This window comes from Epinephelus moara, chromosome 8, assembly GCF_006386435.1.
Source record: "Epinephelus moara isolate mb chromosome 8, YSFRI_EMoa_1.0, whole genome shotgun sequence".
NCBI lineage: Eukaryota > Metazoa > Chordata > Actinopteri > Perciformes > Serranidae > Epinephelus > Epinephelus moara.
The window spans coordinates 37986632-38004005 of NC_065513.1; the positions used below are offsets into that span (position 1 = coordinate 37986632).

Genomic DNA, 17374 nt, shown 5'->3' on the forward strand with positions numbered 1-17374 from the left:
TCGGCTGGAGGATTTTGAAATGCTGAGAACTGTAAAGACAAAACCAGGACATTTCTACTAAGATTTAAATGCACACTTTAAAGTTCTTCACAGAGTACCTCTGCAAGGTGTCTGTATGTTTCATGAAAGCACTGTTAAAGTGGATGCTTTATGAGGGAGGTTATTGTTGAACACGTCTACCAGGCACAGGCCCCAGGGTCTGTTGTTTAAAATGACTGTTCACTATGGGTGCGTCATATCATCTCATTCACGATAATACCGATATCATTTTGAATATCACATAAAAAATTCATATCCTGACACTTGCGATATTTCGACTTGTTAACATATTGATATCATACTGTTACCCACGGCAACAACAAGCATGGCTGAAAGCGAAAATATGACAGACTCCGCGGTGGTTCCAAAAAGAGGAGCAGCTTCAGTAGTGTGGAATAAACTGTGGCGTCCTGAATGTTTTATGAACAGCCCCGGACTTCTCAGACTCTTTTAGTGACTTACTGCTCAGAGGGGACTCATTCAGCAGCTCCTCTGGCAGCAGCACTGCGTCAAGCCTTTGGTAATGTAAACCCACGTGCCGTTCGTGGCTCCACAAAAACTCCATATGTGAATGTGTGATAGTTGTGGTATCATAACAGCCTGTCACAGGTTACAGCGTGATGATTAGAGGAGAAATGGCAGAGCATAAAGGTCCAGGTGGAAAAAAACAACTCAATCATTTAGGATTATTAAATGTGTAATTTGTGGTATATTTTATTTCGTTGAACTATTAATATTGTATACAGTATCTGAATCTCACTCTGAGTTACTGTTGTTGTTCACAAAATTATTTTAGAGTCATATCGCCCAGCCCTTACTGGTAACACTTGTTAAAGATGGGCTGTGCTGATCAACCAGGAAGTGATACATGACGATCACAAAGAGATGCAAAATAACCAAAAGGAAACTACAAGGGGATGCACAGTGACTACAAAGAAGAGGTGTAGAATAACCACAAAAAGAGGCAAAATGACTACAGAGGGACACAAAACAGCTACTGTTCATTCCTCCATCTGGTCGTCCTATCTAGGAGTGATGGGGGGCCTCTTACATGTCTGAGCCCAGGGGTCCATTGTCTCTGAATCCATCCATGCCTTTAATCTGTGTCGCCTGAGAAGCCCTTAACCTAAAGCTCTCTGTTTACTCTGAGAGCAGAAGAAGCCATGAAGAGCATCTTCAGAGCCTCAGCTTTCAGAGAGTTAAGGCCTGTTTCCACCGCAGGAACTTTGGGGTAATTTTACGGGGCCGGGGCCGTTGGTGCGTGTCTCCACCGCAGGAACCACCCCCGAAGGACAGTTCCGGAACTTTTACAGGGGCTAAACAAGTCCCAGAGAAACTTCTGGCTGGGGCTTGGGGATTACTTGGTGCTGATTGGATATACTCAAAGCGGGATGTGACGTTTTGTAAATAACAACATGGTTATCGTAGATTAGCTAGGCTAACCATTAGCGGTTAGCAGTGTCTGTAATAACTCAATAAACGGTCCGTGAAAAAAAGATTTTTTCCAGCGGATATCTTAGTTACAACATGATTGAGCTAGCAAAGCCGTTTTGTGTTGCTATGTGTGGTATTTATTCAGTTTTGGGAAATCACGATGTCTAGAAAGCATCAGTGGCTGCAGCTGACAGGGACAGCTAACACTAGCAGCAAAGCTGATATCAGGACGTCACCTGTTAAAAGCCTCCCGTTGTCGGATACAACATGAAACTACTCCAATCATGTTGTAACTAAGACATCCGCTGGAAGAAATATTTTTTTCACGGACTGTGACCGGAGTTATTACAGACACCGCTAACGGCTCAGCGTCCCTACGCCCCTACGTCGCCCCCATCAAAATGGTCGCGCACCGATTACGTCACATCCAGAGCCCGGTAACTTTACAGGAACCTTCCTCCTACTCCGCTCTCTCAGTGGAGACATGGCGGTTGAGAGGGCCGAGCGAGAGGACGTTCCTGTAGTAGTTCCTGCCCCCCAAATAATACCAGGAACTTCTTCAGTGGAAACGGGCCTTTAGACTCCCCTCGTCTCAGAGACACATTAAAGAGACCTCTTTGTCCTCTACACAACTTTCTCTCCTCTTCCTCCTTGAAAATAGACCTCATTTAGCCAGAGCTCTGTTTGCTATTAGACAAAACACACAGAGGGGGGAAACATGCTGAAAGCGCAGCAGCTGTGCTCATTGGCTTATCTGTTACTGTAGTGCACTGTGTGATGTACGGAAAATATTATGCAACTACTGCAATATTTCCTCAGTCGCTTCAAGTGTTTGTGGCCTTGTTCAAGTCAAACACTCAGTACCAAATGATGTTGTTAGGTACGTGTGCTGTATCCCTGACACATTCAAATAGGCTATAAAAGGACGCAGTAAACTCACTATCGATGCGTCCAGGAAGTGCACCCAATTATCTCCCTGTGATAAAGCAACATTGTGACCAGCTAACCTGTGTTAAAATCATAGAAACAGTGGCACTGCGTGACTTGACTTGTTTTGAAAGTATCCCCAATATCACAGAAACCACTGAGAGTGAAACTTGTGTTTTGGATGTTATCATACCGTCGAAGATGTTTCAGTGTTTTTGTGCTCGGTGATCTGACACCTAACCTGTCCGCCCTCATCTCGAGCTTTCTGAGGCTCTGTGCGCCGCCATTACAGCACAACACAGAGGCTAACCCTTTACATTGGCACATATATCTCAATCAAGACAAGATCCTACTTTGTTAAAAGACCTTTTTACACAGAGAAGGTGCTATAGGGCCGCTACAATGTCCCTTCTTTACTCCACCTTTTCATTTTTACACAGAACAAACTACAGAGGCATCGTGCTGCCCCAGTGTATAAGTTCAATAATATATAATAGTAATGACTTTATAAAGGACACAGAGAAAGGTCCATAGCGTACCACATAACAACAGACAATTGTCCATTGTAACACAACAGTGTCAACCTCTAGTGTGACATATAACATGTGTCGGCAGTGTTTTCTAAACAGCAACACTAACATATCATGGCAATAACAATCATTTACCGTCCCTGCTAAGTGGTGGCTGATTTCCTCCTCTGCTCGGAGGGTAAGGAGCTCCCTACCCCTTATGCCCAGGTCAGAAGTGAAACAACTCTTTCAAACAGGGGAAGCTCACTTTAAGTTTACTTCATAAAATTTGTCATATTGTAGCGAGGCAGTAACTTATAAAAGGAACAGTTAATTGAAGCCGTTTTTCAACCACACTCATGCCATAGAACCACAGCAACACACACCTCAAAGATTTTCAGATGGGTTTAAACACCTGAACTGTGTACAAACGGTGAAAATGAGCTATATGGCTTATGGAAATAAGGAACTCCGGACGGCACTCTGTCAGAAGACTCCACTCACAAATATCCGCATGGGACTGAGCTCGAAATGCGACGCGTTGTCAATCACAAAGGGGTTCAGCCTTTTAGACAATTCCTCCAATCAGCATGCATACGCCGAGCGTCCTCTCCCGCCTACCTCTCCATTAGATCCCAGGGAAGCTGAGCCTCCCTGGAAGTGACCATTTTGTCGCATTTATCCAATGACCGTCTCGCTTTGCTGCATGAAAGTAACCTGCTCAGCACTGTCTCATAGTCCGAGAATATATAACAGGGAGGTCGCGTTTGAAAACTGGTGATTAACAGCTGACGTTTGAACATCATAATCCTGATGTGAAACGCATCCTAGCGCACATTTAATGCAATGTAAATTCTTATTTTAATGTAAATTCAGTAGTGCATATTTGACCATTTCTTCTATGAAATTTTAGGGGAAGTTCAGCTTCCCTTGTTGTCTCAGAGCAATCGCCCCTGATTGTACCTTTTATACAGAAACAGCAAGGCGGCATTACGGCGTGATATTCCCACCTTGACCAGGCAGTGTAAAAGGGGCTATAGTCTAAATGAGTGAAAGAAAAACTTAAAATCTCCTCAGAAATAGAATAAGCATATTTTTCAAAATTTATTCAATAGCTTATTTAAATTTTTATGGATTATCACATAATATGACAATCATATCAAATTTGATCTTCTTTATAGATGATTTCAGCGTTCTGTATATTTAACATGTATTATGTTTTGTACATAGATGGTACATAAAGATATACTGCATTTAAAACCCATCAACATCACAGTCAGTACATCACTGTGAGAATTGTTTTTCTTTCTGGGGGGAGGTGTGTGTGTCTCACGTCATTATACTGGTGTAGTTTTCTGATAAGAGCAGTTGTTTGGACGTGAGTCAAGTTGGATTTAAACCAGGCTGTGCAGGTGGGGCTGGACTACAGCATGTTTAAAGAGAGATTAATGATGGCACTATAATATACTCAGGCTCTTAAACTGCAGTTTTGTTTCCACGAAAGTAGCTTTAAAAGGCATTATTCCTCATCACCTGACACATTCTGCATTGGCTTGTTCTTGCTTAAACTGAAGAACATGTGTTTTATAAGGCATATTTGGTATCTTTGGCAACGTTTGAATCAACTGATTAATTGTTTTGTCTATACAATGTCAGAAATCAGATATAATACCTAGTATAATTTCCAAATGTAGAAGGCAACAGCACAGTGACTGAGGATGAAACAATCCTACCTATTGTAAAGACAGTGATCATGGGGAACAGTTCATTACAGATGAGAGAGAAACTGCAGAAGTGATACCATCAGATAACAGAGAGAGAACCATGCGGCCCGCTGCTGCAGTGTCAGATGAGGGAGAGCCTGGTGTGTACTCGACAGCTTGACAGCAGTAGCGACACTTCATACACTGATCACCCAAACCATTAAACCACAGACAGGTGAATTAAATTACATTGATCATCATGTCATAATACAATGTTCTGCTGGGACACCTTCAGTCCTGGCATTCATGTGGAAAGTCTACTTCTCTGTGACCCATCCCTGCGTCTGCTTCCTTTTTAACGCTCCTAAGGGCACTGGTCACGTGATCGCAGCCTTTCAAAACACATGGGATATATATGAATTTGGGTGCATTACTTTTTGTAGGAAAACATACAAACAGTTTATGAGAACAACCTGGTTTGCTCAGGAATGTGATAAAGAACTCAAGGCATCGACCGTGCCTCAAAATTCCCCAGACACCAATCAAATCGTGCGTTTCTGGGACGTGCTGAACATTTACTGGTAGTTACATTTACCGTGATAAAAGATTTTACCTAACAGCAGGGCTCAGTACTTTTAAGGTATGGACCGAAATAACCTAGTACCAAGAAGTATCAAAACGCCTCCAGTCAAACAGTAGCTGCATTCGATCCTTTTTGCATAGGGGGGTCTGATCCTATCACAAAATGTTTCTCGCTGCTGTCTCTTGAGCTGTCCCAACAGACTCACACCTAACTGCTTGTCTCTGTCGTTAAGCCCATTTCAGACCAAAGATTCACAATGAGTCGAGTTGAAACAGGCAACTACTTGCAATGTACCGTTCTGCAACGTTCTAAAAACCTGCCGGTTCACACCAATGCAACTGGATGAGATGGTGTATCATCTCTATGCAAAAACTCTCTGTACAGGTGACGTGCTTTATGACGTGATGACCAGCTGAGTTGCAGGTGACACCATCAACTGGCTTGAGTCGAGCTCAGACCGCCCACTTCACACTGTTGCAACTTTACTCTGCAATGTTTTAAAACGGTTTGTCTCGTCATGAATCTTTGGTCTGAACTGGGCTTTAAGTATTGTTAGCCACGCGATGCTAACAGTTGTGTGTGTGTGTGTGTGTGTGTGTGTGTGTGTGTGTAGCCAGGCAGACTCTCACCATCTGTCCTCAGCTCAGNAATGTTTTAAAACGGTTTGTCTCGTCATGAATCTTTGGTCTGAACTGGGCTTTAGGTATTGTTAGCCACGCGATGCTAACAGTTGTGTGTGTGTGTGTGTGTGTGTGTGTGTGTGTAGCCAGGCAGACTCTCACCATCTGTCCTCAGCTCAGAGCTCACACTCCTGCAGCAGCAGCTACAGCCCATACAGCTCATGGTGTGGCGAAGTTGAGTGCAGGGTATTTGATGGAGTCACGTGCTCAGCGTGCCGAGATGCGACCAAAACGCTTGACTACACAACACTTCTTCCACATTATACTGGTATCAATATCACTTTAAGTGTACCGGTAAACTTTAGTGTCAGCTGTTTTTGGAGTGAGCACTAGAAGGAAAACACAAAAGGGCTCTTCAGCCGTTTGGATACACAATCATCTGTCCACACACACACACACACACACACACACACACTCAGAGGAAAAGGTTGTTTCTTTCAGCTGCAAACAAGCGGTCAGTTTTGTTAATAGAGCACTGTTTAGTTTGAGAAACCAGAGATCACTGATGGGACAAGACTCTCATTCATCTGTGTGACCTCTGACCTGTCGAGGCACCCACAGGTGGCTGTGACACTGGGATACTGTTACCCACCTTTGTGTACCTGGAATAGCAATTATTCCACTGTTTGTTGCCTGCACTTCAAAAAGTAAAAGGTTGTCTGTGTGTGTGTGTGTGTGTGTGTGTGTGTGTGTGTGTGTGTGTGGGTGAGTAACTGAAATAAGAGCAGAGCGAGAGAAGTAGGACATTTCCAAAGCATCTCTGGGTTTTGTTGGTAAATGTGGTTTGAATTAACCCACAACATGTTCTGATTCAAACCTTTTTATAGACACTTGTTTTCCCACTGCGGCTTCACAGCTAAACAGTTTTTACCTTTCTGACCTGTTTAAACACCACAAGTAACGTACCTGGAAACAAAGTTTGGAGTTACACTTACCAGTTATTAAAGTTTTGGACATCAGAACACCATGTTTACAGTTTGCCATATTAGATGAGATCTAATCGCCTGGCCATTTACACCAGAAGCGCATTTCTCCGCAGCTTCCATCAAGTGTTTCTGCTCCTCTGCTATTTTCTAATCACATGTAGAGGTTTGTCTCTGTCTGCTTCTGTGTGTGTGTCCGCTTGTGTCTTTTGCTGTCTGCTTAGACACCACTGACAAATATGTGGAAACTCTGGACGCATATTTTAGTATTTGTCATAATCAGATGTAAGATATTTTTGGGCGCCTTTTTTGCCTTTATGTGATAGGACAGATATAGCGTGAAGGGGGCAGATAGAGGGGGATGACATGCGGTAATGCCATTTGTTGGAATTGAGACGGTGGCTGCAGCAGCGAGGACATAACCTTTGTGCATGGGGCACCTGCTCTACCAGGTGAGCTAGTGGGCGCCCCATCTGATACATTCTTTTTATCATTTATAATAAGTCATCAGTGTGTGAGAGTTTTTTTGTTTTTGCCAGATTTCGCTCACAGCTCGCAGAAAGAAATAGACTAGATGCTGAAACTATTGCTGCAGATAGGGAACAGGCCCCAGAGCTCGGAGCCACTGCACAGCCCATCTGATTAACATGGGTGTTGAAATGAAGCAGGCAGCACTCCACTGCAAATGGGCACACGTGACATCATTCCCTGACAGTGTGAACCTGACGTTAAAATACACACTTTTGTTACTATAAACACGGCTGGACACGTCTTGAACTGTTGTTAAAAAACAGTCACATTATTAGTCTTGATCAGTGGTCTGCTACACGTGTAATCTGCGTCACGTCTACGTCATACGTATGAAACATTTAATGTAATTTATGTGTGGTTTGCAGAAACGTACAGTGCCAGCATTTATTCCAGTGATTGGGCTGCTCTTCTCCTCTGCAGAGCAATAAAACCAGCTTTACAGGTTCATGTATAAACAGACGACTCACTGTTTTATAATTTGGAAGTGGTATAAGCAGGATAATCTCTCCAACCAACATGGTTATAAAAATATTGCTCAGTGTGGAGGCAAACCTCGTAGCCTCTGTTTTCATTTTTACAACTATGTTTTTAGTTGAGTGTGTTCTGGGATGTGATTCTGTGTTTATGATGCTTTACCAGTTTGATGAGTGGAGAGGAATAAACTATTGTGTTATAGTGGTCATTGTAATGAGGTCATCCTCATGCAACATTATGGCTCTCTGATGTGTGTTTTTATTACAGTAGTGTTCGGATGAGTGTCTTCTAACTCGCCTACAATATATGTCAGGCTGTTAGGCTCAACAGGAAATATTTTGTGGTAAATTGTTGGTTGTGATCAATCGTTGAATGTTCAAAGAACACCAGCATTTTTATTTAGTTAAACCTGATTCTGGGGTTAAAAAGTCTGCAAACACAGGAGATATTACCAGAGGTGGGACTAAGTCACTAGCTATGTTTCCATCCAAAAGTGATTCAAATGATTGGGAAATGTGCATTAAAAGAAATACGAATCCTGTGTGTTTCCATTAAATGTACGGACTTTGGTGAAAACTACGAACTCGTGCGGGTTTTCCACACCGGAAACAAAACAAGTCTCACATTCTTCTTCTTCTACGTTTTCTGGCGGTTGGCAACCAGCTTGTAAATGCATTACCGCCTTCCCGACCTGGAGGGTGGATATCACCATGGAGAGAGGTGCGCTACGTCAGACTTAATTCGAACATAACTGTTTCCATCCCCCGTTTTGCGAATCAACATTTTTTCGAATCAACCAAAACCCGGCTAAAGCGAGCGTATTTTAGTTTGTGCGAATCAGGGGATTTTAATTCGAATTTTGGCGTTTCCATCATAATTTTCCGATGCGATACTTCTAGTTGCGCATCTAAACAGGCTGATGGAAACATGGCTACAGTTTTGCAAATCACAGTACATCCCAAGTCGACCCACAAGTCCTAAATTTTGAGTTTCGAGTCCTAAACAACTCACATTGCGGTCTTCACCTAATATAATGCCATTTTAACAACAGAGTATTAATATATTACATGAATGTAATATATTAATACATTCATGTAATAATATATTACGTGAAGCTCATGAATGCTTTTTAAAATTTGTATTTATTAATTAAAACGGGTGTATAGGAAGTTGTTGCCACTCTGTAATTTTCCACTCACGCATTTCGCATACTGCAGTTTATGTTGACCATTGCGTAAATTTTTGTGTTATTAATTATCTTTGTGATAATTTTTTCCAACTTGCGCTCAGTAATGTAACGTTAGTTCTTCATGGTTCTCTCCTGCAACTTGATTGGATGCTTTCAGATTGATTCAGAGTCCATTATCTGGGGCATCAAGTGTCGACTTACTGGGAATAAATAGCGTTAATGTTAGTTGATTGAGGAATTAATTTGTCGCACACTTTTTAAATAACATACTTTTTAATCTTTGGGCTTGAGAGAAGGTGTCAAGTATTTTCAGGTGAAATGGCTCAAGTGAAGTCACGAGTCATTGGTGTTAAAGTTCAAGTCGAGCTGCAAGTCTTTTTTGATTTTATCAAGTTAAGTCTGCAGTCATCAAATTTGTGACTCGAGAATAACTTGAGGGCTGCGTTCGTCTTCCCAGCTAATTCTCTGGCACCAGTTGTGTCTCTGCGGCGTGTCGGCGCTGTAGTAAAGCCTGGAAAGTCTGAGTATCTGCCAAAAGCGAGAGTGAGAAACTCTGAAACAACTCCCCATTAATCTACAGTCCACGCTGTTGTGTAATTTAAATTTAAACCCTTGTTAAATCTTCCCTGTGACTGCAGTGAGTTTAAATGTCACCTTTTCTTACTTGCTGGAGACGCCTCTCGCTGCCTGTGTCACATGACTCCGTGTTTGGCTGTGGAATAAACTGGGTGGTTAAATTAGAGTGAATGAATAGGTGGACTGTTTGCTTTGGGGTTTTTATGGTGGGATGTGGAGGGCGGTCACAACTGTGAGTCTCTCTAGTTGTGATAATATGTGAGAAAACTCAAGAATGTACCCAAATACAACAGAGGGAACATGTGGATACAGATATTTATACACACCTATAAACACTGATGCAGACAAAACACACACTGTCCTGGCCATGTGTGTGTGTGTCGTGCAGAGCCTTGGCATTCCTGTTAAAACACACACATTCTTCAACAAACACATGTGGGTGATATTTATAGCTCCAGCGCTGACGTCACCTTGGCAACCGGCATTCAAAAACCACCGCTTCCTGTCCAGGAATCCTCGATGTGGGCAGAGGACACACACACACACACACACACACACACATTTCACATTTTCCCTCACTGATGACGACATTTGCACTTCATAAAGTTTATATCTCTGGTGAATTTTGTTAAAAAGTTTGTGGTTTTTGGACAGTTTTCACTGTTGCTGCGCAGAAGCACCAACACACACAAAAAATACTTTACTCACTCAATCATTTCACCAGGACATGAATTAATCCTGCTCAGTTTCTTGATTTTGTCTCACCTGAACAGCAAACTTTTTTCATTTTCACAAGATTGTTTTCATGATATCACATAATCGTTTTCTTGTTATTGTGACGTAGCTGTCTCGTTATCACTACATGCTAGATTCTTCTTTTTTTAACATGAAACATAAATCATTTTATCATAGTAAAGCACTTTATTCAAACAAAATAAAACTAAAAGAACATCTTGGTGTGTCTCTCCACTGTTCCAACAATCACAAGCTGTGGTGTGGTTGGAATAAACCACTAATGTTATACAGTGTGGAGCAGGTTGGACCCACATGCAGACGACAGCAGACCACAGGAGCTCAAAGAGATCACTCTTTATTCCAAGGAAACAGCAACTTAACTTCACAAAAAATGAAGTCAAAGTCTTACAAGGGGATGAAGTGCAGGTGTAGAAAAGGGGCAGAGGAGCTCAGGTGAGGGGAATAAGGTGATGAGGGAGCTGATCGACTGGGTAAAACTCAGGAGCAGTGAAGGACTAATGAGACTAACGCAGGGCAGGTGTGTCGCTGGGTGCATGAGAGAAAGGCACTGAATGGGGGAGTTAGAACAGGTGAGTGAAATTGACAAAGACAAAGGTGGGAAAACACAGAAAGACAGGAAATAAAACCAGGCATGACACATGAGGAGTGAATCTACAAATTAAAACAGGAAACAGCTGAAACATGAAACAAGGAAGAACACAAACAAAATCCTAGAGATAACAGGACAAACTAAAAACCCTGGATTGGGACATTTAATTCAGCCAGTGAGATGTGAAGATTTGCTGCCTCTATGCACAATAAATTTAGTTTGGGGGGTTTGGTGATCACAATTTTGAGATCATTTCTGGTTGAACAAACAGGATCTTACACTTTAAGAAAACTTTCTTTTAATGCTTTAAAGGGATAGTGCACCCAAAAATGAAAATTCAGCCATTATCTACCCACTTATATGCCGATAAGTTTTAGAGTCCTCACATCCCTTGCGGAGATCGGCGGGGGGAACGGGCAGCATACCTAATGACAGACGGCGCCCCAGACTAACGTCCAAGAACACAAAATTGAATCCACAAAGTATCTCACGTGTGCGCGCGCTCAGGGTGATCGGTGATCTCTGAAGAGCAGCAGTCTCGTCAGTACTGATGTCCAGATTCTCAAGTGCAGGCATCACCAATTCCCAGTCTGAGCAGCAAAGACTTTGCTCATCCGAGAAATGCTTTGCATTTGAAACAGCTACACCACCAGGTTTCCAGTGCTGGACTCCGGTATTCTGCGGCTGGCTGAGGGTTAGGCTCATGAGCTGCGGCGGCTGCTTCGTCCAGTAGCCTGAGTTCCTTACATATACTCGGGCACAAACAAATACGGCTCAACAAAGAAATGCTGTTCCTCCTCAGTTTCAAAGTCTTCAGACATGTTGGGCTGTCCTTTGCTAAAAGACCGTAGTGCAAATTATCTTTTAGCTACTGTGGCTACTGTTGTCCCTCCCTGCGGTGCACGTGTCACGTGATGTAAACACGGGTGAGCAAAGCTCATGCTTTCGCTGGTCTCACGCAGGCGTGCACATGTGAGTGTGGAGCACAGAGAAGCAGTCAGAGCTACAGGCTACAGTGAGGCTAAAAACAGAGTTCATATGACGTTTTTCGAAACAACTTTTTATGTCGGGGCTGCAGCACACTTGGATCACTATGGATGAGCAGTATGGAGATACTTTACTGGGTTCAATTTTGTGTTCTTGGACGTTAGTCTGCAGCGCTGTCTGCCATTAGGTGTGCTAGCCGCTCCCCCCGCCGATCTCCGCAAGGGATGTGAGGACTCTAAAACTTCACCAGGGCCTCCCTCAGCATATGGGTGAGTAGATAATGGCTGAATTTTCATTTTTGGGTGCACTATCCCTTTAATGCTGGTGTTTTAAAGGGTGAAGTAAAATTACTGTTTTTGTCAATGGAGTCAGGCTTTGGAGAGAGCATAGATAAGTTTCATTCTTAGTTTAGTTCCCGGTCAGAGAGGGCTGTCTGTTTGGGAAGCCCTAAACATGTGACTGGAGAAATGAAACTTCTGGATTCACCATGGAAATGTACGAGAAAAACTTTGTCTTCACAAATTCAACATAACACAGGCTGAGTGAAAAACAAATGGTCATTTGGGGATGTGAGGTATTCCTTTAATTGGATTCAGCATTTAGCCTTCAGGCCACTAATCAAAATCCATGGTGCGAGGCACACTGCAGCAACCACAGGTGCCTACTGATGATTGTTGGCTTGGTTTGTCAGGGCGGTAAGTGAAGCCACTGAAATAACAGTGGCATACCGACAGCCACTTTTCGGCTCAGACAGGCCGCAGACGGCCAGACGTGGCTCTTGATTCTGAACTGATAGTTAGCTGAACGAGTGACGCTTGTCCTGAGAGGGGAGTCTCCCTCTGAGTCACTCTGCCCTACATGGGAAAAACATTAAGCGGCTCGAGGGCTGATGCAAACCTGGAGTAATAACTTCTGGATGGGAAGAGGGAAGTGAAAGCAGATAAATACCCATGGAGTGAACATAAACAAAAGTGAAATGTGAAACAGTGGAGAGGCTTTCATTCTTCTTCCTGCTCTAGTGCTAGCATCCCTGCACTGCTTCCTGTTGAACACAGGGTTGATTTTAAGGTTCTTTCATTTGTTTTTAAAGCCATACATGGGCAGGCACCAGTATACTACTGAACTTCTCTGCCCCTACTCCAACTCCCGACCGTTTAGATCTTCAGAACAATGTGTCCCATGTGTAAGGGAGATCGTGAGTTTGTGGTAGCTGCTCCAAAGCTCTGGAATAGCCTTCCGCTCTCAATCATGCTCCCCCTCCACTGACAGATCTTAAGACATACATGTTTTCATTGACCTTTGCTTGTTGGTAGCGGTTTTAGTGTCATAGTATTTTATAATCGTTGTATTTGTATTTACAATTTGGTCGACTGTGGTTGTTTTTAAATGTGCTATAGAAACAAATTTGCTTTGATTTGATTCTGCTTCTTACATGTTTTTTAATTCCTTGTGGCTGTTTGTTCGGCATGTTCTTTATCTTCCCCTGTTGAACCATCCAGTTCTGAGTCGTTGATGTCACATCAGCACATCAACGAGGAAGAGAGTGTTTTTGAATGCAGAAATCGATTTGTTTCAAACAGGGTTGTTTTAATGGAGCATGTTGAAATGTAAACAGGGCAGTTCAAAAGTTAACTTGTCTACGACGAGGATGGGATTCGAACCCACGCGTGCAGAGCACAATGGATTAGCAGTCCATCGCCTTAACCACTCGGCCACCTCGTCTTTCATGTGCAATTTTCAAAGGAATCATTGATGCGCAAAATGATCGTTTGTGAACCAGTCAGGCCATGGTGCCTTGAATTTGTGAGGAAAACTTTGTCTTTCTCAGTTGCGTCCATGAAAAACGTTGAACATATTGATTGATTGATTGATTTCGGACCACTTTTAACAACAGCACAACTATATCATCACTGCATCAGGCGGCACAAGAGGGTTTCTGATTTGAATGGTTGGGCAGGGGAGCCATTCTGTGCGGAGTTTGCATGTTCTCCCCGTGTCAGCGTGGGTTTCCTCCAGGTACTCCAGCTTCCTCCCACAGTCCAAAGAAATGCAGGTTAATTGGTGACTCTAAATTGTCCGTAGGTGTGAATGGTCGTCTGTCTCTATGTGTCAGGTAGAGATACGGATAATGAATCAACAACCATATCAAACATCTTAGAAGCCCTCACAGAACTCATACAGTATAACCCAAGCCTTATTTATGCAGTCGCCTCCACCATTCAGATGTTTACACCTTCTCTACTTGGCCTCAAAAACTTTTCCAGCCATAAATAAAATGTATTTTTAAAGAACAGCTGTACTGGGAGCCTAAAACCTTCTTTAACCTTAGTTTAAAAAGCCATACAGCTGGGGAGTGATTGCCTCATAGGGCACATTATGGAAAATGTTCTGATGGCAGCTGGTGGGTATTAAGTCATTCTCACTTTAACAGGAACGTTTAAACTCTCCAGTTTCCAGGAGAAAGCCATTGTTTGACAGGAACAGTCTGGGGTGTGTGTGTGTGTGTGTTTATTTCCTGGTGATGAAGATATTATGTGATCCAGATTTATGCTTTTGTCCAGCCATAATGTAACAGCTGTCTCTTGTTCTTCACAGACTGGTATGATGGAAAGATAGCAGGAGGAGGACAAGGAAGCAAAGATGTCGTTCTTTGGCATGGACTGTGTCAGGAAGAAAGAGAGAGGTACGCCTTCACTACATGGATCTTATTCATCATGAAGGTTCAGATTTCATGAAACAGCAAAAACTGTCTCGCTGGTTCTCTTTGTGATTTGCTTTGGATTACACTTACAGAAATCCTGAGACCTTGATAAATACACTGGTAAAGTCATGTAAATTATTATAATACTTTCTGTCTTTTCAAATCAGAGCTGGAGAGGAAAATCCGCGCCAACGACCGCGAGTACAACCTCTCCTTTAGATATGCAGTAAGTATTAATACGTGTGTATGTGTGTGTCGCTGGTGACTCTTCAACACTGTTCAACAACGTGAGGGTCTATTGTCCTGTGAAAGACATCTGAAATAGAGAAGGGAATGTACAGCGGATGCAGCCCACGTACCTTACAGACAAAACAGCTCACTGCCACATTGTCAGTACAGATATTTACAAGAGAAACTCTAGTTTTGGGGTGTGTCTGGCTGCTTGAGTGTCTGGCCATTATCAGGAGACTGGAAGTCAGCCAAAGTTAAAGAGTTGAGGTTGCTTCTGGGTAAACTCATTTACCCCAGTTTGTTCTCTGTGTTGCTGCAGTCACAACTCTGGATCACTGAAATATTAAGTTTCAAAGAAGAATAAAGACATGGGGGGCGACCTCTAGCTCACCTGGTAGAGTGTGCTACCCCTAGGTTGAGTCGTTAGCAGTGGCTCTGGTTTGATTCTAACCTGCAGGCAAAAAATAATCATAAAAAAGAGTAAATACATTGTTGACATGCATTTTGGTGCTTTCTTGGTTCTAAAAGTGTTACATAGGCACATGTAACTTAAAATAACTAAGTTCACTCAAAGTTCACACAGTGACGAACACTGGTCTCCTGGGGAAAAGTCCTGTGTTTTGTGTCCCATCTGTCGTCCCAACCTGCCTCCTAACTAGACAACCTGGTCTCACCCCAAAGTCATCAAATACCGGTGCTTGGTCAGTGACTTACGGCGACACCAACAAAAAAAGCCATTGTTTCAGGTGAGCATGATACGCAGCCGGTCACCGTTATTGTTTAACAGGGCCCGGCAGCGTCAGGAGGAAACGTGGTGGGATAACAATGAAAGTTAAGGGGGTGATGGATGGGTTCAACAAACACCTGGCAGGCTGAACCCTGTTCTTTTTTCCTAAACCCATCCAGATGCATGTGTTGGCAAAACGTAACCGCGTGTGTTTGTTGTTGAAGGAAAAAACGTCCATTTGCAGTGTTGTACTGACGTAGTGCTTTTATTTTGAAAGAGACTGTATCCAAACTATACTTTTTCTGTGAAAACAGAAGTGTATTTTGAAAGAAGACAATGCGTGTAGCAGGCAGAACTTGACACGGAGTCCCAGAGCGTCAATAACCAACGCACCCAGGGTACCTTGCACGTCGTGTGTCGCCGTGGAAAGTCTGTGACCAAACGTCGATATGTGACAAGGTCGGAGTGAGAATGTGTTGGACTGGACCACATCCTTCTTCACTTCAGTCAGTGCACTGGTCACGTGATCGCAACCTTTAAAATACATGGGTTATGCACAAATTAACGGCTCATCATTATGTGGGCTATGTATGAATATTCTAAAATAGGAATATATAATAAAAAAAAACTTTATTAATATGTCACTTTTTAAAACAGATGTTGCTTCATAACACAATAAAAGAAATCAGTGAAAGAGGAAGAACTAAATAGAGCAGAGCTGCAAGAGAGAACAATAGGACAAGGAAAAGTATATTTATAAATGTTCGCATATACGCACGTTTACAACACTACAGTATGAAACCTGAAATGGAAAATGAGAAGTTGAAAAGTGATTTTTGATCGTCCCTTTTAATTATGTTTTTGGAACAGATCATCCTGCATGCCTCTCAGAGAGGATGTATCTAGTGGAAAATACCAAACAGGGTGTAAACAGTCATTTCCCTCCGCTTGTGTATTTAAACATTTGCAGCCAGAACAAAATCTCTCGTCTGTGGGCGGTGATGTTGTTAGTGAATAGATCCAGTGATAAACTAACATGGGAGTCACAGTCCGGCCGCTTGAGAGCCTCCTGATAAGATCCACCTGGCACAGAGTAAATGCCTCCCATGAAGTCAAACATCTGCAAAGAACTCCCACAGAGACCAAATGAATGCTTGCATTACAGATTACAGATTCTGTGAAGCAGAGATTTCTGAATGATTTCTCTGTATATTTCAGGGGATCCCTAATCTGCTCTCTGGTTCCGCTTCAGTCTGAAACCAAAGAACCTCTGAGGGACCTCAACATTTTAGGCAGACACATCCAGAGAGAAGTTTGGACCTCTTATTTACCCTGAGAAGTGTTTCTAGGAATTTCCCCTCCAGGAAATTCTCTGCACACTTTATGTTATCTGTGCGTTCAGTACCACAAACATGTCATCAGCACAATAAGAGAGAGAATTATAACCACCATGAAGCTAAAGTGTATCAGGCACAGAGCAAACAAACAGTAAACACAGCATTTTAGTGACTGCTAGATTGATATTGGTGCAATTGGTCAACTGCCACAATATCCTGTGCAATTATTCAACTGTGCTATTTTTGTACTTTTTATTGCGTTACAACTACACACTTTATTTCATACTCTTATCCTTACTTTATATAATTCTATATTCTTTATATCGGAGCGACTAATGAATCCTTGGGGATCAATAAAGTATTTGACTTTGACTTTGACTATTTGTCTTTCCCTAACCTGAACCAAAGTGCATTTGATGCATAAATCTAAGACAAGAGTCTTTGTTATTACGTTTATTGAAATACATGTAGTGTCTCG

General features: G+C 42.6%; 1 protein-coding gene and 1 non-coding gene across 2 annotated transcripts in view; one reads left to right on the forward strand and one right to left on the reverse strand.

The window, feature by feature from the left end:
- LOC126394771 (phospholipid-transporting ATPase ID-like) overlaps positions 1-17374 on the forward strand; it is a 64236-nt gene that overhangs the window by 11968 nt on the left and 34894 nt on the right. The window contains exons 2-3 of the mRNA XM_050051816.1: positions 14496-14583; positions 14769-14827. Of these exons, the coding sequence (XP_049907773.1) occupies positions 14541-14583; positions 14769-14827 (102 nt within the window). The 5' untranslated portion in view covers positions 14496-14540. The remainder of the gene's footprint in view (positions 1-14495; positions 14584-14768; positions 14828-17374) is intronic.
- Positions 13541-13622, reverse strand: trnas-gcu (transfer RNA serine (anticodon GCU)). The gene has a single exon. It is a non-coding gene; the product is annotated as a tRNA-Ser (tRNA).